The sequence below is a fragment of the Leucoraja erinacea genome, chromosome 22 (assembly GCF_028641065.1).
Source record: "Leucoraja erinacea ecotype New England chromosome 22, Leri_hhj_1, whole genome shotgun sequence".
Lineage (NCBI taxonomy): Eukaryota > Metazoa > Chordata > Chondrichthyes > Rajiformes > Rajidae > Leucoraja > Leucoraja erinaceus.
The window spans coordinates 315,948-336,801 of record NC_073398.1 but is presented as its reverse complement, the minus strand read 5'-3'; the positions used below and the strand labels follow the sequence as shown (position 1 = coordinate 336,801).

At 44.7% G+C, this 20,854-nt stretch overlaps 1 protein-coding gene across 2 annotated transcripts in view; it reads right to left on the bottom strand.

The window, feature by feature from the left end:
* The window catches only part of LOC129707613 (cilia- and flagella-associated protein 54-like), a 297,068-nt gene that overhangs the window by 92,584 nt on the left and 183,630 nt on the right, over positions 1-20,854 (bottom strand). For both annotated transcript variants that reach the window (XM_055652738.1, XM_055652739.1), the window contains 3 exons: positions 14,276-14,378; positions 11,871-11,972; positions 1,539-1,665 (listed from right to left, as the gene is read on the bottom strand). In XM_055652738.1, the coding sequence (XP_055508713.1) occupies positions 1,539-1,665; positions 11,871-11,972; positions 14,276-14,378 (332 nt within the window). The remainder of the gene's footprint in view (positions 1-1,538; positions 1,666-11,870; positions 11,973-14,275; positions 14,379-20,854) is intronic.

The following is a 20,854-nucleotide window of genomic DNA, read 5'->3' as shown; positions in this document are numbered from 1 at the left end:
TTGAGGAAGGACATTCTTGCTATTGAGGGAGTGCAGCGCAGGTTTAGACGGTTAATTCCTGGGATGGCGGGACTGTCATAAGCTGAGGGAATGGAGTAGCTGGGCTTGTACACTCTGGAGTTTAGTAGGATGAGAGGATATCTCATTGAAACATATAAGATTGTCAAGGGCTTCGACACACTAGAGGCAGGAAACATATTCCCGATGTTGGGGGAGACCAGAACCAGGGGCCACTTTTGATGAAAGGTCAATGATCTGAATCAATGATTCTGCTCCAACTTCCTGGCCTTGCATATCTCTGAAGATCTGTCCTGGATCCAGCACGTTGATGCAATCATAAAGAAAGCCCATCAATGCCTCTACTTCCTTAGAAGATTGAAGCGATTTGGTATGTCAACGAATACTCTTTAGCTTCTACTGGTGTAGAGTAGTGAGTATATTGACTGGGTGTATCATGGCCAGATTCGGCAACTCGAATGAACGTAGATGAAGAAGAAAGTGCAAAAAGAGTTGAACACTGCCCAGTCTACCATGGGTCCTGACTTCTCCCACCCGAATCACGGGGTTAAAAATGAGCCGGAGCGGGGCCTTACATCGCCCGGCACAGCTTTAACGGCTGCGGGACGTGCCATCGCCCGCCGGGGGCTCCAACATTAAGACCCGGAGCGGGGCCTGGCATTGCCTGGCCTTAATGGCCACGGGACTTGCCATCGCCCGCCGGGGGCTTTAACAGCGGGAGAAGAATGGAACACAGGGGAGAGACAAGACTTTGCCTTCCATCACAGTGAGGAGGAGATTCACTGTGATGGATATTTGTGTAAATTGTGTTGGTTGTGTGTCTTGGAGGGCGCCGGATAACCCCCGGATGCGGGAGCTGAACGGCTCGATGCCGCCGGCAACGGGACTCAAGACCGTCCCGTCAACGGGGGGCTTGAGGCCCCAACCAAGGAAGAACAACAAGGGAAGGACTTGAACTTTATTTTTGCCTTCCATCACAGTAAGGAATGTGTAGGAGTCACTGTGATGGATGTTTATGTTAAAATGTGGTTTATTGAGTCTTGGTTTTTAAATTGTATGACTGACCTGGCCAGTGAATTTCACTTCACCAATTGGTGTATGTGACAATAAATGAACTTATGAACTTATGAACTAGGTCTTTTTCTTGTTGTATGACTGCAGAAACCAAATTTAGTTTGAACTTCATTTGCGGTTCAAATGACAATAGATAATTGTATTGTATTATTGTATTGTATTGTATTTCACATCTGCCATCAGGTAGAAGATATAGGTGCCTGAAAACTGTAATGTAGACTTGGGGACATTGTTTTTCTCTTTGCACTATTATTGTTTGTTATTACAGTGATTACAGAGTAATCTATTATGCGGCACCAAGTAAGAATTTCATAGTTCCATTTCAGGACATGTGACAATAAAACACTCTTGACATGAGTTTCATTCTCCATGGATGCTGCCTGACCTATTGAATATCGCCTACATTTTCTGTTTTTAGTGTTTGTCCTAAATGATAATGTACTTACCTTTTTAAAAACGCTACAACTTCACTTGCCCATCTGGAAACTGGTTTAAAATTCTCTTCTCGTACCAATCTTTGCATTAGAAGAACAAAGAACTCCAGGAATCGATTTTGACCTTTCATACTCATTACTGTAACAATAGCATAATATAGATTTTTTAACATGAGAACATTTCAGTAGGCTGTATTTCTCACGCAAATATTTTGTTAATTCAGCAGATGCGGCCTACAGTTATAGAAAACATGCAGCAAATTAAAAAAGTCGTCGCGTTGAGGCGCACGGTCATCGTCTGGCCGCGCGGGGCCGGTCCCACTGGGAAGTGCAGAGGGGTATGTAGTTGTGTGCGACATTGCACGGGGCTCCGAAAATTTTGTAGAAAACGAAATCTTCGCGCGCCAACGGCCTGTCGCGTAACTGACGGCCAAAGTGGGATAAGCCCACGACCTCAGCGTGATGCAATGCCTCACCTCCAACAGCAGGAGAAGCAGGCGAACGATCGCTGAGCTTGGCCTGGGGCTCACGACCGTTGCGGTCCGGATCCGCCCCCACCTACTCCAAGAGCGGGGCCAAGAAAATTGAAGATAGACACAAACTGCTGGGGGAACACAGCGGGACCGGCAGCATCTCTGGAGAGAAGAAATGGATGATGTTTCGGGTCAAGACCTTCTTTCAGACTGAAGAAGAGTCTCGACACGAAACGTCACCCATTCCTTCTCTCCGGAGATGCTGCCGGTCCAGCTGATTTACTCCAGCATTTTGTGTCCATCTTAAAATGACATCACGCGCTCCAGACGGCTGTGTGGGCGCATGAAATCAGTACAGAGAAATTGCGTGCGACCTTCGCCGGAGCGTCGCGCCTCAATGTCACCACGAGGTCGCGTAATTAGCGTGCCAAGGACACTTAAGTGGGACAGGGGCTTTAGGTTCCAGTGTCGTCTCCAGTGTTGTCTGTTGTCTTTTCACATGGCACTACAGTTTTCTCGCATATCTACAAAAACCTGTTGATTGCCACTTTAATTGTCTGCTGTGAATAGCCCAAAGTGCATAGAAGAGTTGTAGAATTTGGGGGAGGGGTGTTGGTTAATGGAGGTGTGTGGAAATAAAATGCACCAGGCTAGGATGCTTGCTGGTTGATGATGGCCCAAGGGATCTGTTTATGTGCTGAGTGGCTCTACTCCACAGGTGACCATGAGACTTGGGGCCCTCAAAAGAAGGGTTCTAACATTTGGAACTGTTTTATGTCTTAAAACCATATAACCATATAACAATCACAGCACGGAAACAGGCCATCTCGACCATTCTAGTCCGTGCCGAACACGTATTCTCCCCTAGTCCCATATACCTGCGCTCAGACCATAACCCTCCATTCCTTTCCCGTCCATATAACTATCCAATTTATTTTTAAATGATAAAAACGAACCTGCCTCCACCACCTTCACTGGAAGCCCATGTGGAGAGCCTTAGGTATGAGGCTGCGGGCGTGGTGGATCTGGTGATGGCCCACCGACCAGGTGACTCTCTGGCTGGTCCCCGCGTCCACCGTTCGTGGAAGGTCATTCCACACAGCCACCACTCTCTGAGTAAAGAAGTTCCTCCTCATGTTACCTCTAAACTTATGTCCCTTAATTCTCAAGTCATGTCCCCTTGTTTGAATCTTCCCTACTCTTCCCTACTCTCAGTGGGAAAAGCTTATCCAAGTCAACTCTGTCTATCCCTCTCACCATTTTAAAGACCTCTATCAAGTACCCCCTTAACCTTCTGCGTTCCAAAGAATAAAGCCCTAACTTGTTCAACCTTTCTCTGTAACTTAGCTGCTGAAACCCAGGCAGCATTCCTATAAATCTCCTCTGTACTCTCTCTATTTTGTTGACATCCTTCCTATAATTAGGCGACCAAAATTGTACACCATACTCCAGAATTGGCCTCACCAATGCCTTGTACAATTTTAACATTACATCCCAACTTCTATACTCAATGTTCTGATTTATAAAGGCCAGCACACCAAAAGATTTCTTTACCACCCTATCTACATGAAATTCCACTTTCAGGGAACTGTGCACAGTTATTCCCAGATCCCTCTGTTCACCTGCATTCTTCAATTCCCTACCATTTACCATATACATACTAATTTGATTTGTCCTGCCAAGATGTAGCACCTCACACTTATCAGCATTAAACTCCATCTGCCATCTTTCAGCCCACTCTTCCAACTGGCATAAATCTCTCTGTAGACTTTGAAAATCTACTTCATTATCCACAACCCCACTTATCTTAGTATCATCTGCATACTTATTAATCCTATTTACCACACAATCATCCAGATCATTGATGTACATGATAAACAACAGTGGACCCAACACAGATCCCTGTGGCACCCCACTAGTCACTGGCCTCCAACCTAACAAACAACCATCCACCATTACTCTCTGGCATCTCCCATTCAGCCACTGTTGAATCCATCTTGCTACTCCACCATTAATACCCAACCATTGAACCTTCTTAACCAACCTTCCATGAGGAACCTTGTCAAGGGCCTTACTGAAGTCCATATATACAACATCCACTGCTTTACCCTCATCAATTTCCCGAGTAACCTCTTCAAAAAATTCAAGAAGATTAGCCAAACACTACCTTCCAGGCACAAATCCATGTTGACTGTTCCTAATCAGACCCTGTTTATCCAGATGCTTATATATATTATCTCTAAGTATCCTTTCCATTAGTTTGCCCACCACTGACGTCAAACTAACAGGTCTATAATTGCTAGGTTTACTCTTGGACCCCTTTTTAAACAATGGAACAACATGCGCAGTACGCCAATCCTCCGGTACTATTCCCATTTCTAATGACATTTGAAATATTTCTGTCATAGCCCCTGCTATTTCTACACTAACTTCCCTCAATGCTCTAGGGAATATCCTGTCCGGACCTGGAGACTTATCCACTTTTATATTTCTCAAAAGTGTCAGTACTTTCTCTTCTTTGAATCTCATAGTTTCCATAGCTACTCTACTTGTTTCCCTTACCTCACATAATTCAATATCCTTCTCCTTGGTGAATACCGAAGAAAAGAAATTGTTCAATATCTCCCCCATCTCTTTTGGCTCTGCAGATAGCTGTCCACTCTGACTCTCTAATGGACCAATTGAATCATTGTAAAATGTGTTGTTTTATGAATTGGAGCAGTAGTTGAAGCCACTGAGGTAGAAAGTACAGGAGGAAGAAAATGTTATAGATTGGAGTGGCAGTAGATGGTCACACCACAGGTTCAGTCAAACTGTCAATGGGTGTCTGTGGGGACGGGAAGGTCGGCAGTGCAGGCATCCCCCGTGGGAATTCCCCATTAAACACCTGCACTACCACACACGGGTGAAGCGGATGGCCTTTCAGAGGAAAGCAGTAGAAGCGAGATCAGCGGCACCGTGATTGGCCCTGTGGTACAGCAACAAAGGACAAAGTCTCGATGAACAGTAATGAGAACGGGAGACAGACAGACATTTCTGTAGCCTCAGGTGAGCCTCGAAATGGTGTGTTGCATCCCAGGTGCAGGGTCAAGGATGTTATAAAGCGTGTATAGAATATGCTGAAAGGGGAGTGGAAGCTTCCAGATGTTGTAGTCCAAAGTGGTACTCACGGCATATGTAAAAAGAGAAAGGTATTTAGAGAGTTTGGTAGTAAGTTGAAAAGCAGGACCTCTTGGGTTGTAATTTCAGGGTTACTTACTCTGCCATGTGTTAGAGCGTACAGAAATATGGCAGATGAATGTACATCACCTCCTTCTCAATCTCAAAATGCCCCAGCATATTTTTATTTTCCACACTGACCTTGCTGACCTTCCAAGTCCATCTTGGTGAATGCAGATGCAAGGTACATAGAAACGTAGAAAATATGTGCAGGAGGAGGCCATTCAGCCCTTCGAGCCAGCACCACCATTCATTGTGATCATGGCTGATCATCCCCAATCAATAACCCGTGCCTGCCTTCTCCCCATATACCTTGACTCCACTAGCCCCATAAATTCACAACTCTCTGGGAGAAAGTTTTTTTTCTCACCTCAGTCTTAAATGACCTCCCCTTTATTCTAAGACTGTGATCTCATCTGCCTGTACACATTTAGTACCTCATCTACATCCTCTAACTCCAACCATAGATTTCTCCCTTTGTCTTTGAGAGGTCCAACCTTCTCCCTCTTATTTTTAATGTACGTATAAAAAGCCTCGGCTATACCTTAATCTGGCTCGCCAAATACATTTCTTGGCCATTTCTGGCCCTTCCACATGCTTGAGTTCATTCCTACTCGCTTTATATTCCTCATAAGCCCTCTCTGACGCCACTTTCTTAAACCTGGCATGCACTTCTTTTTTCTTCCTGACCAAGTTTACAACCTCCTTGGTCATCCATGGTTCCCTTACCTTTCCGTCCTTATCACTCCTCCTCACTGGAATATGCTGATCAGCTGGCCTTTAAACGACTCCCACATATCCTCCATGGACTTACCCAACAACAACTACTCCCAATGTACCCTCCATAGCTTCTGGATGTGGATTGTGTACAGGCAGATGAGATCAGTTTAACTTGGCATTAGGTTCACCATAAACATTATGGGCAAAGGGCCTGTTCCTATGGTGTACTGTTCTGTTCTACATTTGCACTTTGGATGTCAAATTCTTGGAGGATATATAATCCATTTGACAGGGAGTTTAGCAGTGTCAGATACAGAGGGAACTTGGGCTACAAATCCATAGATTGCTGATAGTGATGACAAAGGTAGAAATGGTACTAAAGGCAGCATTTGGTATGTATGCTTTCACAGACGAGTCTTTCAATATAAGAGTAGAAATGTTATTTTGCCCCTTTACACAACACCTGGTTAGTGTACGGTTCTGGTCACTACATGATAGGAAAGGTATGGTAGCTGTAGAGAGATTGCAGAAGAAATTCACCATGATGGTGTCTGGAATGGAGGCCTGTAGTCATTCAGAGAAATTGGACATGCTGGGTTTATTCTCATTGGAACATAAGAAGCTAAGGAGTGCCTTATAGAGATTTATAAAAATATGAGGGTAAATAGAACCAGAGGGCACAGGTTTAAGGCGAGAGATGAAAAATGTAAAGGAGATCTGAGGAGTAGGTTTTTCACATAAGGCTGGTGATTATCTGGCAGGAGTTGCCTCAGGAGGTGATAACGGCAGATATAATATCAATGCTTAAAAGGCATTTGGAGAGGAACTGAGAAAGGCCAAGCGTACAGGAATATGGGGATATTCAGAGAAATTGGATCAGCGATGATATGTATACCTGGAGTATTGTGTACAGTTTTGGTCTCCAAATCTGAGGAAGGACATTATTGCCATAGAGGGAGTGCAGAGACGGTTCACCAGACTGATTCCTGGGATGTCAGGACTGTCATATGAAGAAAGACTGGATAGACTTGGTTTATACTCTCTAGAATTTAGAACATTGAGAGGGGATCTTATAGAAACTTACAAAATTCTTAAGGGGTTGGACAGGCTAGATGCAGGAAGATTGTTCCCGATGTTAGGGAAGTCCAGGACAAGGGGTCACAGCTTAAGGATAAAGGGGAAATCCTTTAAAACCGAGATGAGAAGACTTTTTTTCACACAGAGAGTGGTGAATCTCTGGAACTCTCTGCCACAGAGGGTAGTTGAGGCCAGTTCATTGGCTATATTTAAGAGGGAGTTAGATGTGGCCCTTGTGGCTAAGGGGATCAGGGGGTATGGAGAGAAGGCAGGTACGGGATACTGAGTTGGATGATCAGCCATGATCATATTGAATGGCGGTGTAGGCTCGAAGGGCCGAATGGCCTACTCCTGCACCTAATTTCTATGTTTCTATGTTTCTATGTATCATGGTACTTCAGGTAGGTTTATAGGGCCTGTTTCTGAGCTGCCAGAGGAGGTAGGTGGCGAGTATTACAACATTTAAAAGACATTTGGACAGGTACATGGCAGGTGGGACACATGTAGATGTGGCATCTTCTAAGTATAAAGAATGTAAAAAGAATGTTAAGAAAGAAATTAGAAAAGCTAAAAGAGTAAAAAGAATGTAAAAATAATCTTAAGAAAGAAATTAGAAAAGCTAAAAGAAGATATGAGGTTGCTTTGGCAAATAGGGTGAAAGTAAATCCAAAGGGTTTCTACAGCTATATTAATAGCAAAAGGATAACGAGGGATAAAATTGGTCCATTAGAGAGTCAGAGTGGACAGCTATCTGCAGAGCCAAAAGAGATGGGGTAGATATTTCTTTTCTTCGGTATTCACCAAGGAGAAGGATAGTGAATTATGTGAGGTAAGGGAAACAAGTAGAGTAGCTATGGAAACTATGAGATTCAAAGAATAGGAAGTACTGACACTTTTGAGAAATATAAAAGTGGATAAGTCTCCTGGTCCGGGCAGGATATTCACTAGGATATTGAGGGAAGTTAGTGTAGAAATAGCAGGGGCTATGACGGAAATATTTCAAATGTCATTAGAAACGGGAATAGTGCCGGAGGATTGGCGTACTGCGCATGTTGTTCCATTGTTTAAAAAGGGGTCTAAGAGTAAACCTAGCAATTAAAGACCTGTTAGTTTGACGTCAGTGGTGGGCAAATTAATGGAAAGGATACTTAGAGATAATATATATAAGCATCTGGATAAACAGGGTCTGATTAAGAACAGTCAACATGGATTTGTGCCTGGAAGGTCATGTTTGACTAATCTTCTTGAATTTTGTGAAGAGGTTACTCGGGAAATTGATGAGGGTAAAGCAGTGGATGTTGTATATATGGACTTCAGTAAGGCCTTTGACAAGGTTCCTCATGGAAGGTTGGTTAAGAAGGTTCAATGGTTGGGTATTAATGATGGAGTAGCAAGATGGATTCAACAGTGGCTGAATGGGAGATGCCAGAGAGTAATGGTGGATGGTTGTTTGTCAGGTTGGAGGCCAGTGACTAGTGGGGTGCCACAGGGATCTGTGTTGGGTCCACTGTTATTTGTCATGTACATCAATGATCTGGATGATGGTGTGGTAAATTGGATTAGTAAGTATGCAGATGATACTAAGATAGGTGGGGTTGTGGATAATGAAGTAGATTTTCAAAGTCTACAGAGAGATTTATGCCAGTTGGAAGAGTGGGCTGAAAGATGGCAGATGGAGTTTAATGCTGATAAGTGTGAGGTGCTATATCTTGGCAGGACAAATCAAAATAGGACGTACATGGTAAATGGTAGGGAATTGAAGAATGCAGGTGAACAGAGGGATCTGGGAATAACTGTGTACAGTTCCCTGAAAGTGGAATCTCATGTAGATAGGGTGGTAAAGAAAGCTTTTGGTGTGCTGGCCTTTATAAATCAGAGCATTGAGTATAGAAGTTGGGATGTAATGTTAAAATTGTACAAGGCATTGGTGAGGCCAATTCTGGAGTATGGTGTACAATTCTGGTCGCCTAATTATAGGAAGGATGGCAACAAAATAGAAAGAGTACAGAGGAGATTTACTAGAATGTTGCCTGGGTTTCAGCAACTAAGTTACAGAGAAAGGTTGAACAAGTTAGGGTTTTATTCTTTGGAGCGCAGAAGGTTAAGGCGGGACTTGATAGAGGTCTTTAAAATGATGAGAGGGATAGACAGAGTTGACGTGGATAAGCTTTTCCCACTGAGAGTAGGGAAGATTCAAACAAGAGGACATGACTTGAGAATGAAGGGACAGAAGTTTAGGGGTAACATGAAGGGGAACTTCTTTACTCAGAGAGTGGTGGCTGTGTGGAATGAGCTTCCAGTGAAGGTGGTGGAGGCAGGTTCATTTTTATCATTTAAAAATAAATTGGATAGTTACATGGACGGGGAAGGAATGGAGGGTTATGGTCTGAGCGCAGGTATATGGGACTAGGGTTCGGCACGTACTAGAAGGGTCGAGATGGCCTGTTTTCCATGCTGTAATTGTTATATGGTTATATGGTTATATATCTTGGTTGGCATGGGCAAGTTGGGCTGTTTCCGTGCTGTATGACTTTATGACTGTATTGATGGTTATAACAAACACACAGATCTCTACAATAGCCCACTTGTCATAAGCTTTCCAATCATGAAAACAAACTTTGACTATCACCCTCTGATGAACAAGCTTTGACCTGAAACATGAACTTTGTTTCCCTCTCCATAGATGCTGCCTGACCTGCAGAGTATTTCCAGCATTTTCTGTTTTCATAAAACATGGAACAGTGGAGTACAGAAGCAGGCAACTCAGCCTATGATGCTGATCACAATGGCAATTGAAAGTCAAGTCAAGTCAAGTTTATTTGTCACATACACATACGAGATGTGCAGTGAAATGAAAGTGGCAATGCTCGCGGACTTTTGTGCAAAAGACAAACAACCAAACAACCAAACAAATTATAAACACAATCATAACACACATATTCTTTTACATAATGAATAATGGAAGGAAAAACGTTCAGTATAGTTAGTCCCTGGTGAGATAGGCATTTACAGTCATCCCATCTGCCTGCACATGAACAATATCCCACCATTCAATGTTTAAGAAGGAACCGCAGATGCTGGAAAATCGAAGGTAGACACAACTTTTCATAGAAACATAGAAAATAGGTGCAGGAGTAGGCCATTTGGCCTTTCGAGCCTGCACCGCCAATCAATATGATCATGGCTGATCATCACACTCAGTATCCTGTACCTGTTTTCTCTCCATACCCCCTGATCCCTTTAGCCACAAGGGCCACATCTAACTCCCTCTTAAATATAGCCAATGAACTGGCCTCAACTACATTCTGTGGCAGAGAATTCCAGAGATTTACACTCTCTGTGTAAAAAATGTTTTTCTCATCTCAGTCCTAAAAGATTTCCCCTTTATCCTTAAACTGTGACCCCTTGTCCTGGACTTCCCCAACATCGGGAACAATCTGCCTGCATCTAGCCTGTCCAACCTCTTAAGAATTTTGTAAGTTTCTATAAGATCCCCCCTCAATCTTCTAAATTCTAGCGAGTACAAGCCGAGTCTATCCAGTCTTTCTTCATATGAAAGTCCTGACATCCCAGGAATCAGTCTGGTGAGCCTTCTCTGTACTCCCTCTATGGCAAGAATGTCCTTCCTCAGATTAGGAGATCAAAACCGTACGCAATACTCCAGGTGTGGTCTCTGTACAACTGCAGTAGAACCTCCATCTGAAGAAGGATTTTGACCCAAAACGTCGCCTATTTCCTTCGCTCCATAGATGCTGCTTCACCTGCTGTTTCTCCATAGATGCTGCCTCACCCGCTGTTTCTCCATAGATGCTGCCTCACCCGCTGTTTCTCTATAGATGCTGCCTCACCCGCTGTTTCTCCATAGATGCTGCTTCACCTGCTGTTTCTCCATAGATGCTGCCTCACCCGCTGTTTCTCCATAGATGCTGCCTCACCCGCTGTTTCTCCAGCATTTTTGTTTCCCACCATTCAATCCCTGCCTAAATACCTCTTAAACATTGCTATCAATTATTTCCGCCATTCTCCCTGGTAGTGTGATTTTGTGTCAGAATTCCAGAATTTGAGTTTTTGTTTTAATTTTCATGGTGCAGATGAAGGCCACTTGAGTCATCAGGTCCATGCTGGCTCATAGCAGGGCCGTCCCATTATTCCACTCCTTTCTCCTCATTTACCTGTGCCCCTTGCAACCTGTTTTCTCTTATATACCTCAACTTCCCTTTGATTCTTTATGCCATTTAATACCGTAACTTATAGTGATCACCAGCATGTCTTTGGGATTGGGAAGGAAACTGGCGCATCCAGAGGAAACTCATGTGCCTGAGGGAGAATGTGCCTGAGGGAGAATGTGCCACGCCACATAGACAGAACCAGACGCCTGGATGAAACACAGGTCCCTGGAGCAGTGCGGCAGCAGCGCTGACTGCTACCTTGCTACCCTTGCTGTCTCGAAAAATCTTTAACCATTTGACATGCCACAAACATCGACGATATCATCCCTCAGGATCTTACTTCACCACTCCTTTTAATCCAGTCCTCTAATCATTGGTACCTCTGTATCATTTCAACAGTTAAAGTGTTTTTTTCCATACTAAACCTAAATCTGTGCAAGGTCTTCTTGGTACATGGCCATCTCACAATTTTAGATCTTTAATCTTATAAAACATATATATTGTATTCTCACTACTCTTCCCTTTATCTCCCATATTTCGACTGGTGCTAACAAATGATATTGATTGTACTCCGATCTCAAAAAGTTCCCAGGGTCTGAATCCGAGTAAATAGTATAAACCTTTACTGAAACATATTTTCAAAAACATTTAAAATATTTGACATGCTAAAAGTTCAAATATTCTACCTTTGTGATGAGCGGTATTTATTGGCCCAAATAAAATGGTCATATAAAGTGCAGTGGAGCGTTCACTTTGTGTCAATTCTTCTGTTTTCACTGGAAAGGTAACTAGGCATAGAAACATAAAAGGGACACCATTTCTACAGTGAATTAATGTAATCACAACTTCAAAGAATAGATAAAAGAAATGGTATATTGATTTTTATACCATTTTATCATAATCTTAGAATGTCCAAAATGAAGACATCACAGCCAATGAAGGATCCCACAGCAGCATTACATCAGCTCAATGTTGCAATACTTGCTACAGAGGTTAAAACATTGGCCAGCATAACCAGCATAACAATGGTGCTGCAAAATTTTGCTCTTATGCCTGTTAGGATATAAGCAGATGCAGCTTAACATATCGTCCAAAAGATATGTTATCTCAGTGCATATCTCTTAAAGCACTGCAATGAAATGTCAACCTGTGTTTTGTACTCAAATCTCCAAGTTCATTAGTTCTAGAAGCAGAATTTGGCCATTCTTCCCATCAAATCTACTCTGCCAATCAATCATAGCTGATCTAGCTTTCCCTCTATATCCCATTCTCCTGCCTTCACCCCATAACCCCTGACATTGTTATTAATCCAGAATCTGTCAATTTCCGGTTTAGAAATATCCATTGACTTGGCCTCCACATCTGTCTGTGGCAATGATTCCACAGATTCTGCGCTCTCTGACTAAATAAAATTCCTCTTCATCTCCTTTCTAAAGGTGCTGAATCTAAAAGTTGAATTTAAATTCATGATTGTCAAACCAAGTGGCACAGCTGATTGCATCATTAATATTTGAGCAAGAAATGCCTCTTACATATAGTGCATTCAGAAAGTATTCAGACCCCTTCACTTTGTCCACCTTTTGTTACGTTATAGCCTTATTTTAAAATAAATTAAATTATTTTTTTTATCATCTATCTACACACAATACCACAGAACGAAGAAGCAAAATCAAATGTTCAGAAATTTTTGCAAAGTAATTAAAAAGAAATGACTGAAACATCTCATTTACATGAGTATTCAGACCCTTTGCTATGACACTCAACATTGAGCTTAGGTTCATCCTGTTTCCATTGATCATCCTTGAGATGTTTCTACAACTTGATTGGTCCACCAGTGGTAAATTACATTGATTAGACATGATTTGGAAAGGCACCCACCTGTCTATATCAGGTCCTACAGTTAGCAGTGCATGTCAGGGCAAAAACCAAGCCATGAAGAAATTGTCCGTAGACCTCCGAGACAGGATTGTGCCGAGACACAGATCTGGGGAAGGGTATAAAACAATTTCTGCAGAATCGCAGGTCCTGAGGAGCACAGTGGCCTCCGCCATTCAAAAATTGAAGAACTTTTGAACCACCAGGACACTTCATAGTGCTGGCTGCCTGTCCAAACTGAGCAATCGGGGGAGAAGGGCCTTGGTCAGAAAGGTGACCAAGAACCCGATGGTCACTCTGGCAGAGCTCCAGAATTCCTCTGTGGAGATGGGAGAACCTTCCAGAAGGACAACTATATCTGCAGCACTCCACCATTCAGGCCTTTATGGTAGTTAGAATAGAATAGAATAGTTTCTTTATTGTCATTGTAACATGGGCCATGTACAACGAAATTTAAAATGTCAGCCAGTCAGTGCAGCATTCAAACATTTCTAAAGCTAACGAAACATGCACGGTAAAATAATAAAGATAAGCAAATAAATAAATATCACAGACAAAGCACGCATACACACCCAACCCTCCATCCTTCTGTCGATTTCACCGTTACCACAGTCCCTTAGTCTGTATCGCCCCTGCGTTCCTTGGCCAGACGGAAGCCACTCCAGTAAAGGCACATGACAGCCCACTTGGAGTTTGCCAAAAGGCATGAGAAACAAGATTCACTGGTCTGATGAAACCAAAATTGAACTCCATTGTCTGAATGCCAGGTTGTCCCGTCTGGAGGAAACCAGGCAATGCTCATCACCTGGCCAATACCATACCTACGGTGAAGCATGGTGGTGGCAGCATCATGTTGTGGGGATGTTTTTCAGTGGCAGGAACTGGGTGACTAGTCAAGATCGAGGGAAAGATAAATGGAGCAAAGTACAGAGAGATCCTTGAAGATAACCTGCTCCAGGGCGTTCTGGACCTCAGGCTGCGGCGGAGGTTCACCTTCCAACAGGTCTAAACACCTTTTTTCTCTTTTTCATTATGGGATATTGTGTGTAGATTGATGATAAAAAGACTTTAATCCATTTTAGAATAAGGCTGTAATGTAACAAAACATGGAAAATGTGAAGCGGTCTGAATACTTTCTGAATGTACTGTACAAACATAAATCACCAGTGTCATCGTGCGTTGCCAAAAGGTAGTGACAAAGCTATGTATTTCTTACCATCTTTTGTCAGATCAACCAAAACTTCATCCATTGCCTTCAACTGTTCTGAAGTGTTCTGAACTGTTAATTTGTCCTCAACAGTAGGTTTTTCCAATTTGCTCTAGTTAAACAAACCACAAGAATATTTGAGAATATTTAGGAAAATAAAGATTGTCAGTTTATTTGTAAACACAATCAAGTTAAGATAAAGTTGAAAACGATTCTCATGAACAAGATTCATACCTTTAAAATGATCTGTCAAATAATCTATCAAAGATGCATTTCCTGCTGGACATATACAGGAAGAGATGTATCAGCAGAGCCATCTCCATCATCAAAGACCCCTACCACCCATCGCATGACATTTTCTCCATCCTGCAATCTGGGAAGAGGTACAGGAGCATTAGCTGCAAAACCAGCAGGATGCTCCTCAGCTTCTTCCCACAGGCTATAAGACTGCTAAATGGACTTTGCCCCCTGCCAAAGTATCGCGCACCAACCACCAACCTGGACACACTGCAGCAGAGCCACTGTTGTGCCGCTGCCGATCGGAACGCCTGTTGAATGTTTAGTAGAGTGTTAAATTTGTTCATGATACATGTATTTTTATTTCTATTTATTTTTAATGCACACTGAATGGACACTGGTTGAGCAACGTTTTTTTGTTTCCTCTGGGTATGTGAATACTCAGGAAATGACAATAAAGATATACAATACAATACAATTTGCCCCCTCCCATCCTTACCCATGTACACGTTTAGCTCTGGAAGATAAAGAGTGAATTCCCTTAATTCTAAAAGAATGGTTGCCATCCCAAACACTAATCAACCATGACGTTCAGTACAGACATTGTATTAATGATCTATTATCCGGAATAAATTGTATGTTTATAGAGTTTGGTAAATTTGCCATCACAATGATCATCTCCAGCTTTCGAAAGAATTTGACACATTGCACTGCAAAATAAGTTGGCATATAAGTATTTTACTATAAAAGTCATAGAATAGAATAGAATAGAATAGAATGCAATTTATTGTCATTCAAACCTAGGTTTGAACGAAATATCATTTCTACAGTTTACACACAATCCAAGACCCACACTTAACACAGTTTTACATAAACATCCATCACAGTGAGTCTCCAACATCTCCTCAGTGATGGAAGGCAAAGTCTTTATCTCTTCCCTTTGTTCCCTCTCCCGTGGTCCAGCAGTCCAACTGCAGTGTCGAGGCGAACTGGGGCTCCGATGTTAAAATCTTGGAGCACTGGGTGATACCGATGTATAAAAGTCATAAACCAAATCCCTCTCAGTCTTGATTATCCCATCCATCTGTAACTGCTGTTATCTTGAATTTTAGATTCCAACAGTCTACAAGTAACCAGTTTGTTTTCTTTAAGCCAGTTGCACATGTACATATCTCTGGCCTGCGCAGTAGTTAAGGGCCTGTCCCACTTGGCCGTCATTTGCGCACCATTTACGCGACCTGGTAGCGTGTGGGTAGCGTGTGAGTAGCGCGGGACGGGCCCGTGGAGGAGTGGAGTTGCGCACGGTATCACCCAGTGCTCCAAGATTTAGATTGCCGAGCTTGGCCTGGGGCTTACGGCCATTGCGGATCCGGGTCCGCCCCCACTCCTACTCCCAGAGCGGGGCCAAGACGATTGGAGATAGACTGAAAATACAGGAGTAACTCAGCGGGACTGGCAGCAATGGGTGACGTTTCGGGTCGAGACCCTTCTTCAGACTGAAGAAGAATCTCGACCCGAAACATCATCCATTCCTTCTCTCCAGAGATGCTGTCGGTCCCGCTGAGTTACTCCTGCATTTTGTGTCTATCTTCAAATGACGTCACGCTCTCCAGACGGCTGTGCGGACGCATGATGACGCGCGCGACTATTGCGTAAATGACGACCAAGTGGGACAGGCCCTTTACTCTCTCTCCTGAAAACAACTGACAGTTTCTAACTGTGTAGGAAAGAACTGCAGATACTGGTTGAAGCTGAAGATAGACACAAAATGCTCGAGTAACTCAACGGGAGATGAGCATCTCTGGATAGAAGGAATGGGAGATGGTTTGGGTCGAGAGTTTCTTCCTGATGATCTGAAGTCATGCAGACCAGCAAAGCAATACTCTTTCATCAAAGCAGATTAAGTTTATAGGTATCTGCACGCTTAGTTTTTATATGTATTTGAACATGTAGACAGCTTATTACTGAATTAGTGGTTAATGGCCTATAGCATAAATGTCTACAGGCAGTTTAGATGCTACTTTGGCATTGGGCTTGGTTTTCTTTGTTGAGCATTTATCCTGGTGTTATAGCACTCGCTTTAATAGTAACGAGACCAAGTGCAGACCTGTTGGGTCTGTTCCCGCAACACGCGGTTGCAAGGGGGGGCGGCCTGACGTCATGACGCAACGCCACGCGCTATGTGTACGCCGTCAAGACGCTGCGTATGGCGTCAAGACGCTGGTGTTTGTTTGGGGATTTTTCATTATTATAGAGAATTCTGTCATCAGCTGTGGAGGTGTTCCTTGGCCTGCCAGTCCTTTTGTGATTAGTAAGCTCACCAGTGCTCTCTTTCTTCTAAATGATGTTCAAAACAGTTAATTTCGGTAAGCCTAAGGTTTGGCTGATGTCTCTAACAGTTTTATTCTTGTTTCTCGGTCATATAATTGCTTCTTTGACTTCGTTGATAAACAGCAATAAAAGTTTCCAAAGATGATGGAAAGTCCAGAGGAAAGACTAGGTGCTGAGAGCTCTATTATACCTGCATTAAGGAGGCATTTATACACACCTGAGCGATTACAAACGCCTGTGAACCTGTCCCAAACATTATGGTGCCCTGAAATGGGGTGGGGGAGGGGGGGGGGGTATGTATGAACACAACTGTAATTTCTCCATGGTGAAACCAAAATGTTTAAAAATACCCTTTAATAAAATCTGACAATGTGGACTTTGACCACATGTGATTTTTTTAATATCAAATCTTAAATTGTGGAGTACAGAGGCAAATAAATAAATGATGGGTCTTTGTCCCAAACATTATGGAGGGCACTGTATAAGATCGCCTCTCATCCGTCTAAATTCCAGTGAATACAAGCCCAGTCTTTCCAATCTTTCCTCATATGACAGTCCCTCCATCCCGGGGATTAACCTCATGAACCTACGCTGCACTCCCTCAGTAGCAAGGATATCCTTCCTCAAATTAGGAGACCAAATCTGACATAGACCTGTTTATTCCTACTTTTTGTTTCCTGTCTGCCAACCAATTCTCTAAACATGTCAATACCCTACCCCCAATACCATGTGCTCTAATTTTGCCTACTAATCTCCTGTGTGGGACCTTATCAAAGGCTTTCTGAAAGCCCAGATACACTACATCCACTGGCTTTTGTTCATCCAGTTTACTTATCACATCCTCAAGTTGGATCCACATCCACTTGAACTCAAAATGGAGGCGGCGCAGGCATATCGTGACGCCCCGTTTCTCCCAAAAAATGGAGAAATAGCGACAATTCCCTTACCTGTTTCAAGGCTGCTCACACGGAGCAGTCTTGTATCCCTTGCATTAAGCCGACAGGAACTTCTGGACTTCGGTTCCTGCAGCTGCAACAACTTTCTGGGCGATCTCCGTCTCGCTCCTGAGCTCGTCAGAGCAACGGAGCCGCGGGGCTGGAGAACGCCAGCAGAGCCGGAGAACGCCACCAGAGCCGCGGGGCTGGAGAACGGCAGCTGAGCCGCGGGGCTGGAGACCGCCACCGGAGCCACGGGGCTGGAGAACGCCAGCAGAGCCGCGGGGCGGAAGACCGCCACCGGAGCAGCGGGGCTGGAGAACGCCAGCGGAGCCACGGGGCTGGAGAACGCCAGCGGAGCCGCGGGGCTGGAGAACGCCACCGGAGCCGCGGGGCTGGAGACCGCCACCGGAGCAGCGGGGCTGGAGACCGCCACCGGAGCCACGGAAGCGCGGAGCAACGGAGCAGTAGAACACCAGCGCGCACCAAGCCAGCTCGGCCGACCGGAAGCACCAACAGACGGCGATGCGTCCAAAAGCACCACCAGGGTGCAGAGGTGGGTTAAAGGCCAGGTTAGAGCTAGCCCCACACAGGGTAGCGATTCCTAGCCTTTTCCTCGCCAACGTGCGCTCACTGGCAAACAAAATGTATAAACTCCGGCTAAGGATTACCTCCCACAACTGGACCAAAGACTGCAACATCCTGATCTTCACGGAAACTTGGCTCAACATCGACGTTCCTGATAGCGCCATCCAGCTAACGGGGCGTCATCTACTCCGAGCGGACAGGACAACAGACTCCGGTAAGACCAGAGGTGGGGGTCTGTGCATTTATGTAAATAAAGCATGGTGCACGGACTCCACCATCATCGAGAGTCACTACTCAGCTAACCTTGAATTCCTCTTGGTTAGATGCAGACCGATCTATCTGCCCAGAGAGTTTACCTCCACTGTTGTGACTGCAGCCTATATCCCTCCTGATGCTAATGACAAGCTTGCAATGAAAGAGCTGCATACTGCCATTAGCAAACAACAGACTCACAACCCCGAGGCAGCCTTCATTGTTGCGGGTGACTTCAATCACTCTAACCTGAAGACTGTACTCCCCAAATTTCACCAACATGTCTCCTTCGCCACTAGAGTAGACAAGACACTGGACAAAGTCTACACCAACATGGCTGAAGCTTACAAAGCCGTCCCCCTCCCCCACCTTGGTCAGTCTGATCAAGTCTCATTGTTCCTGCTTCCTAAGTACTCCCCACTCATCAGACGGGTTAAACCAACTGTGAGGACAGTTAAAGTCTGGTCAGAGGAAGAGGACTCAGCAGTGTTTTGGAAACACTGACTGGAAGGCGTTTGCAGCCCAGGCCACCCTTGACTCCCACACGGACATTGATTCCTACACATCCTCTGTCTGCGTTCATTTTGAATCTGTGGGTTTGTTGGTTGGGGGCTTCTGGATATCTGAATTTCCCTGAGGGGATCAATGAAGTATTTATTATTATTATTATTATTATTATTATTATTATTATTATTATTATTATTATGCTTCCGGACGCAAGCAACCCAGGCGCAATATGAGGTGCTGTTCCGCCAATTTTCGGTGTTGCTCACTCTGGCAATGGAGGAGACCCAGGACAGAGAGGTCGGATTGGAAATGGGAGGGGGAGTTGAAGTGCTGAGCCACCGGGAGTTCAGGTAGGTTATTGCGGACTGAGCGGAGGTGTTCGGCGAAACGATCGTCCAACCTCCGCTTAGTCTCCCCGATGTAGATCAGCTGACATGTAGAGCAGCGGATGCAGTAGATGAGGTTGGAGGAGATACAGGTGAACCTTTGTCGCACCTGGAACGACTGCTTGGCTCCTTGAATGGAGTTGAGGGGGGAGGTGAAGGGACAGGTGTTGCATTTCTTGTGGTTGCAACGGAAAGTGCCCGGGGAGGGGGTGGTACGGGAGGGAAGGGAAGAATTGACAAGGGAGTTGCGGAGGGAGCGGTCTTTGCGGAAGGCAGACATGGGGGGAGATGGGAAGATGTGGCGCGTGGTGGGGTCACGTTGGAGGTGGCGGAAATGGCAGAGGATTATGTGTTGTATTTGCCGGCTGGTGGGGTGAAAGGTGAGGACTAGGGGGACTCTGCACTTGTTGCGAGTGCGGGGATGGGGAGAGAGAGCAGTGTTGTGGGGTATGGATGAGACCCTGGTGCGAGCCTCATCTAAGGTGGCGGAGGGGAATCCCCGTTCCCTGAAGAACGAGGACATTTCCGATGCCCTGGTGTGGAACGTCTCATCCTGGGAACAGATGCGGCGTAGGCGGAGGAATTGGGAGTAGGGGATGGAGTCTTTACAGGGGGCAGGGTGGGAAGACGTGTAGTCCAGATAGCCATGTGAGTCAGTTGGTTTGTAGTGTATGTCGGTCAGAAGTCTGTCCCCTGCGATGGAGTCATTACATTCCTATCTAAACAACTTTTGTGGATTGAAGGAAACAAGGAGAATGTGCTGTGTAGGGGAAGGTTGGAAAGTTTAGATTGGATTTGAACAGGCTGGTTAAACTTTCGAGGTGGGTTGGCTTAAATAAAGATGCTGTTGCTTTAACCTCTGGGGTTGGTTCCAGTCTGTCAGGGCACACAGTTGGGAGCCGGGTCCGGGTGACCGGGCAGTGATAATTATGAGAATTTGCAGCCATTTGAACCGCAACCAAACTAAAGGCTTCACTCAGTAGTGGGTCACAGCTCCCCAGCTGACCAGACCTGTTCTCAGTCTCTTTGAAGGAGGTGCCGCCCGCCCCAGCGAGTGGGCAAACGTGGAGCCAACCTGTAATATGAATGGAAGCATTTTCTCAGTCAGACTTTGTCGACAGTTGGGTGGGGGATCTGGGAGACGGAGAGCTGTCGATGCCGCACAGACGGAACAGTTTAATAACGACCCATTACAATCCACCATTCTGCCACTCGGCAACCTGGGTTGATCTGATCTGACAGCCCTCTCGCTAGCTCGCTGCGAGCCCGATCCTAACGCTGAACCTCCACAAAACCTTTGGGCTTCGGGTCACACCTGCCCAAAGAGCCTCTGCTAACAAGTGCTGGCGAAC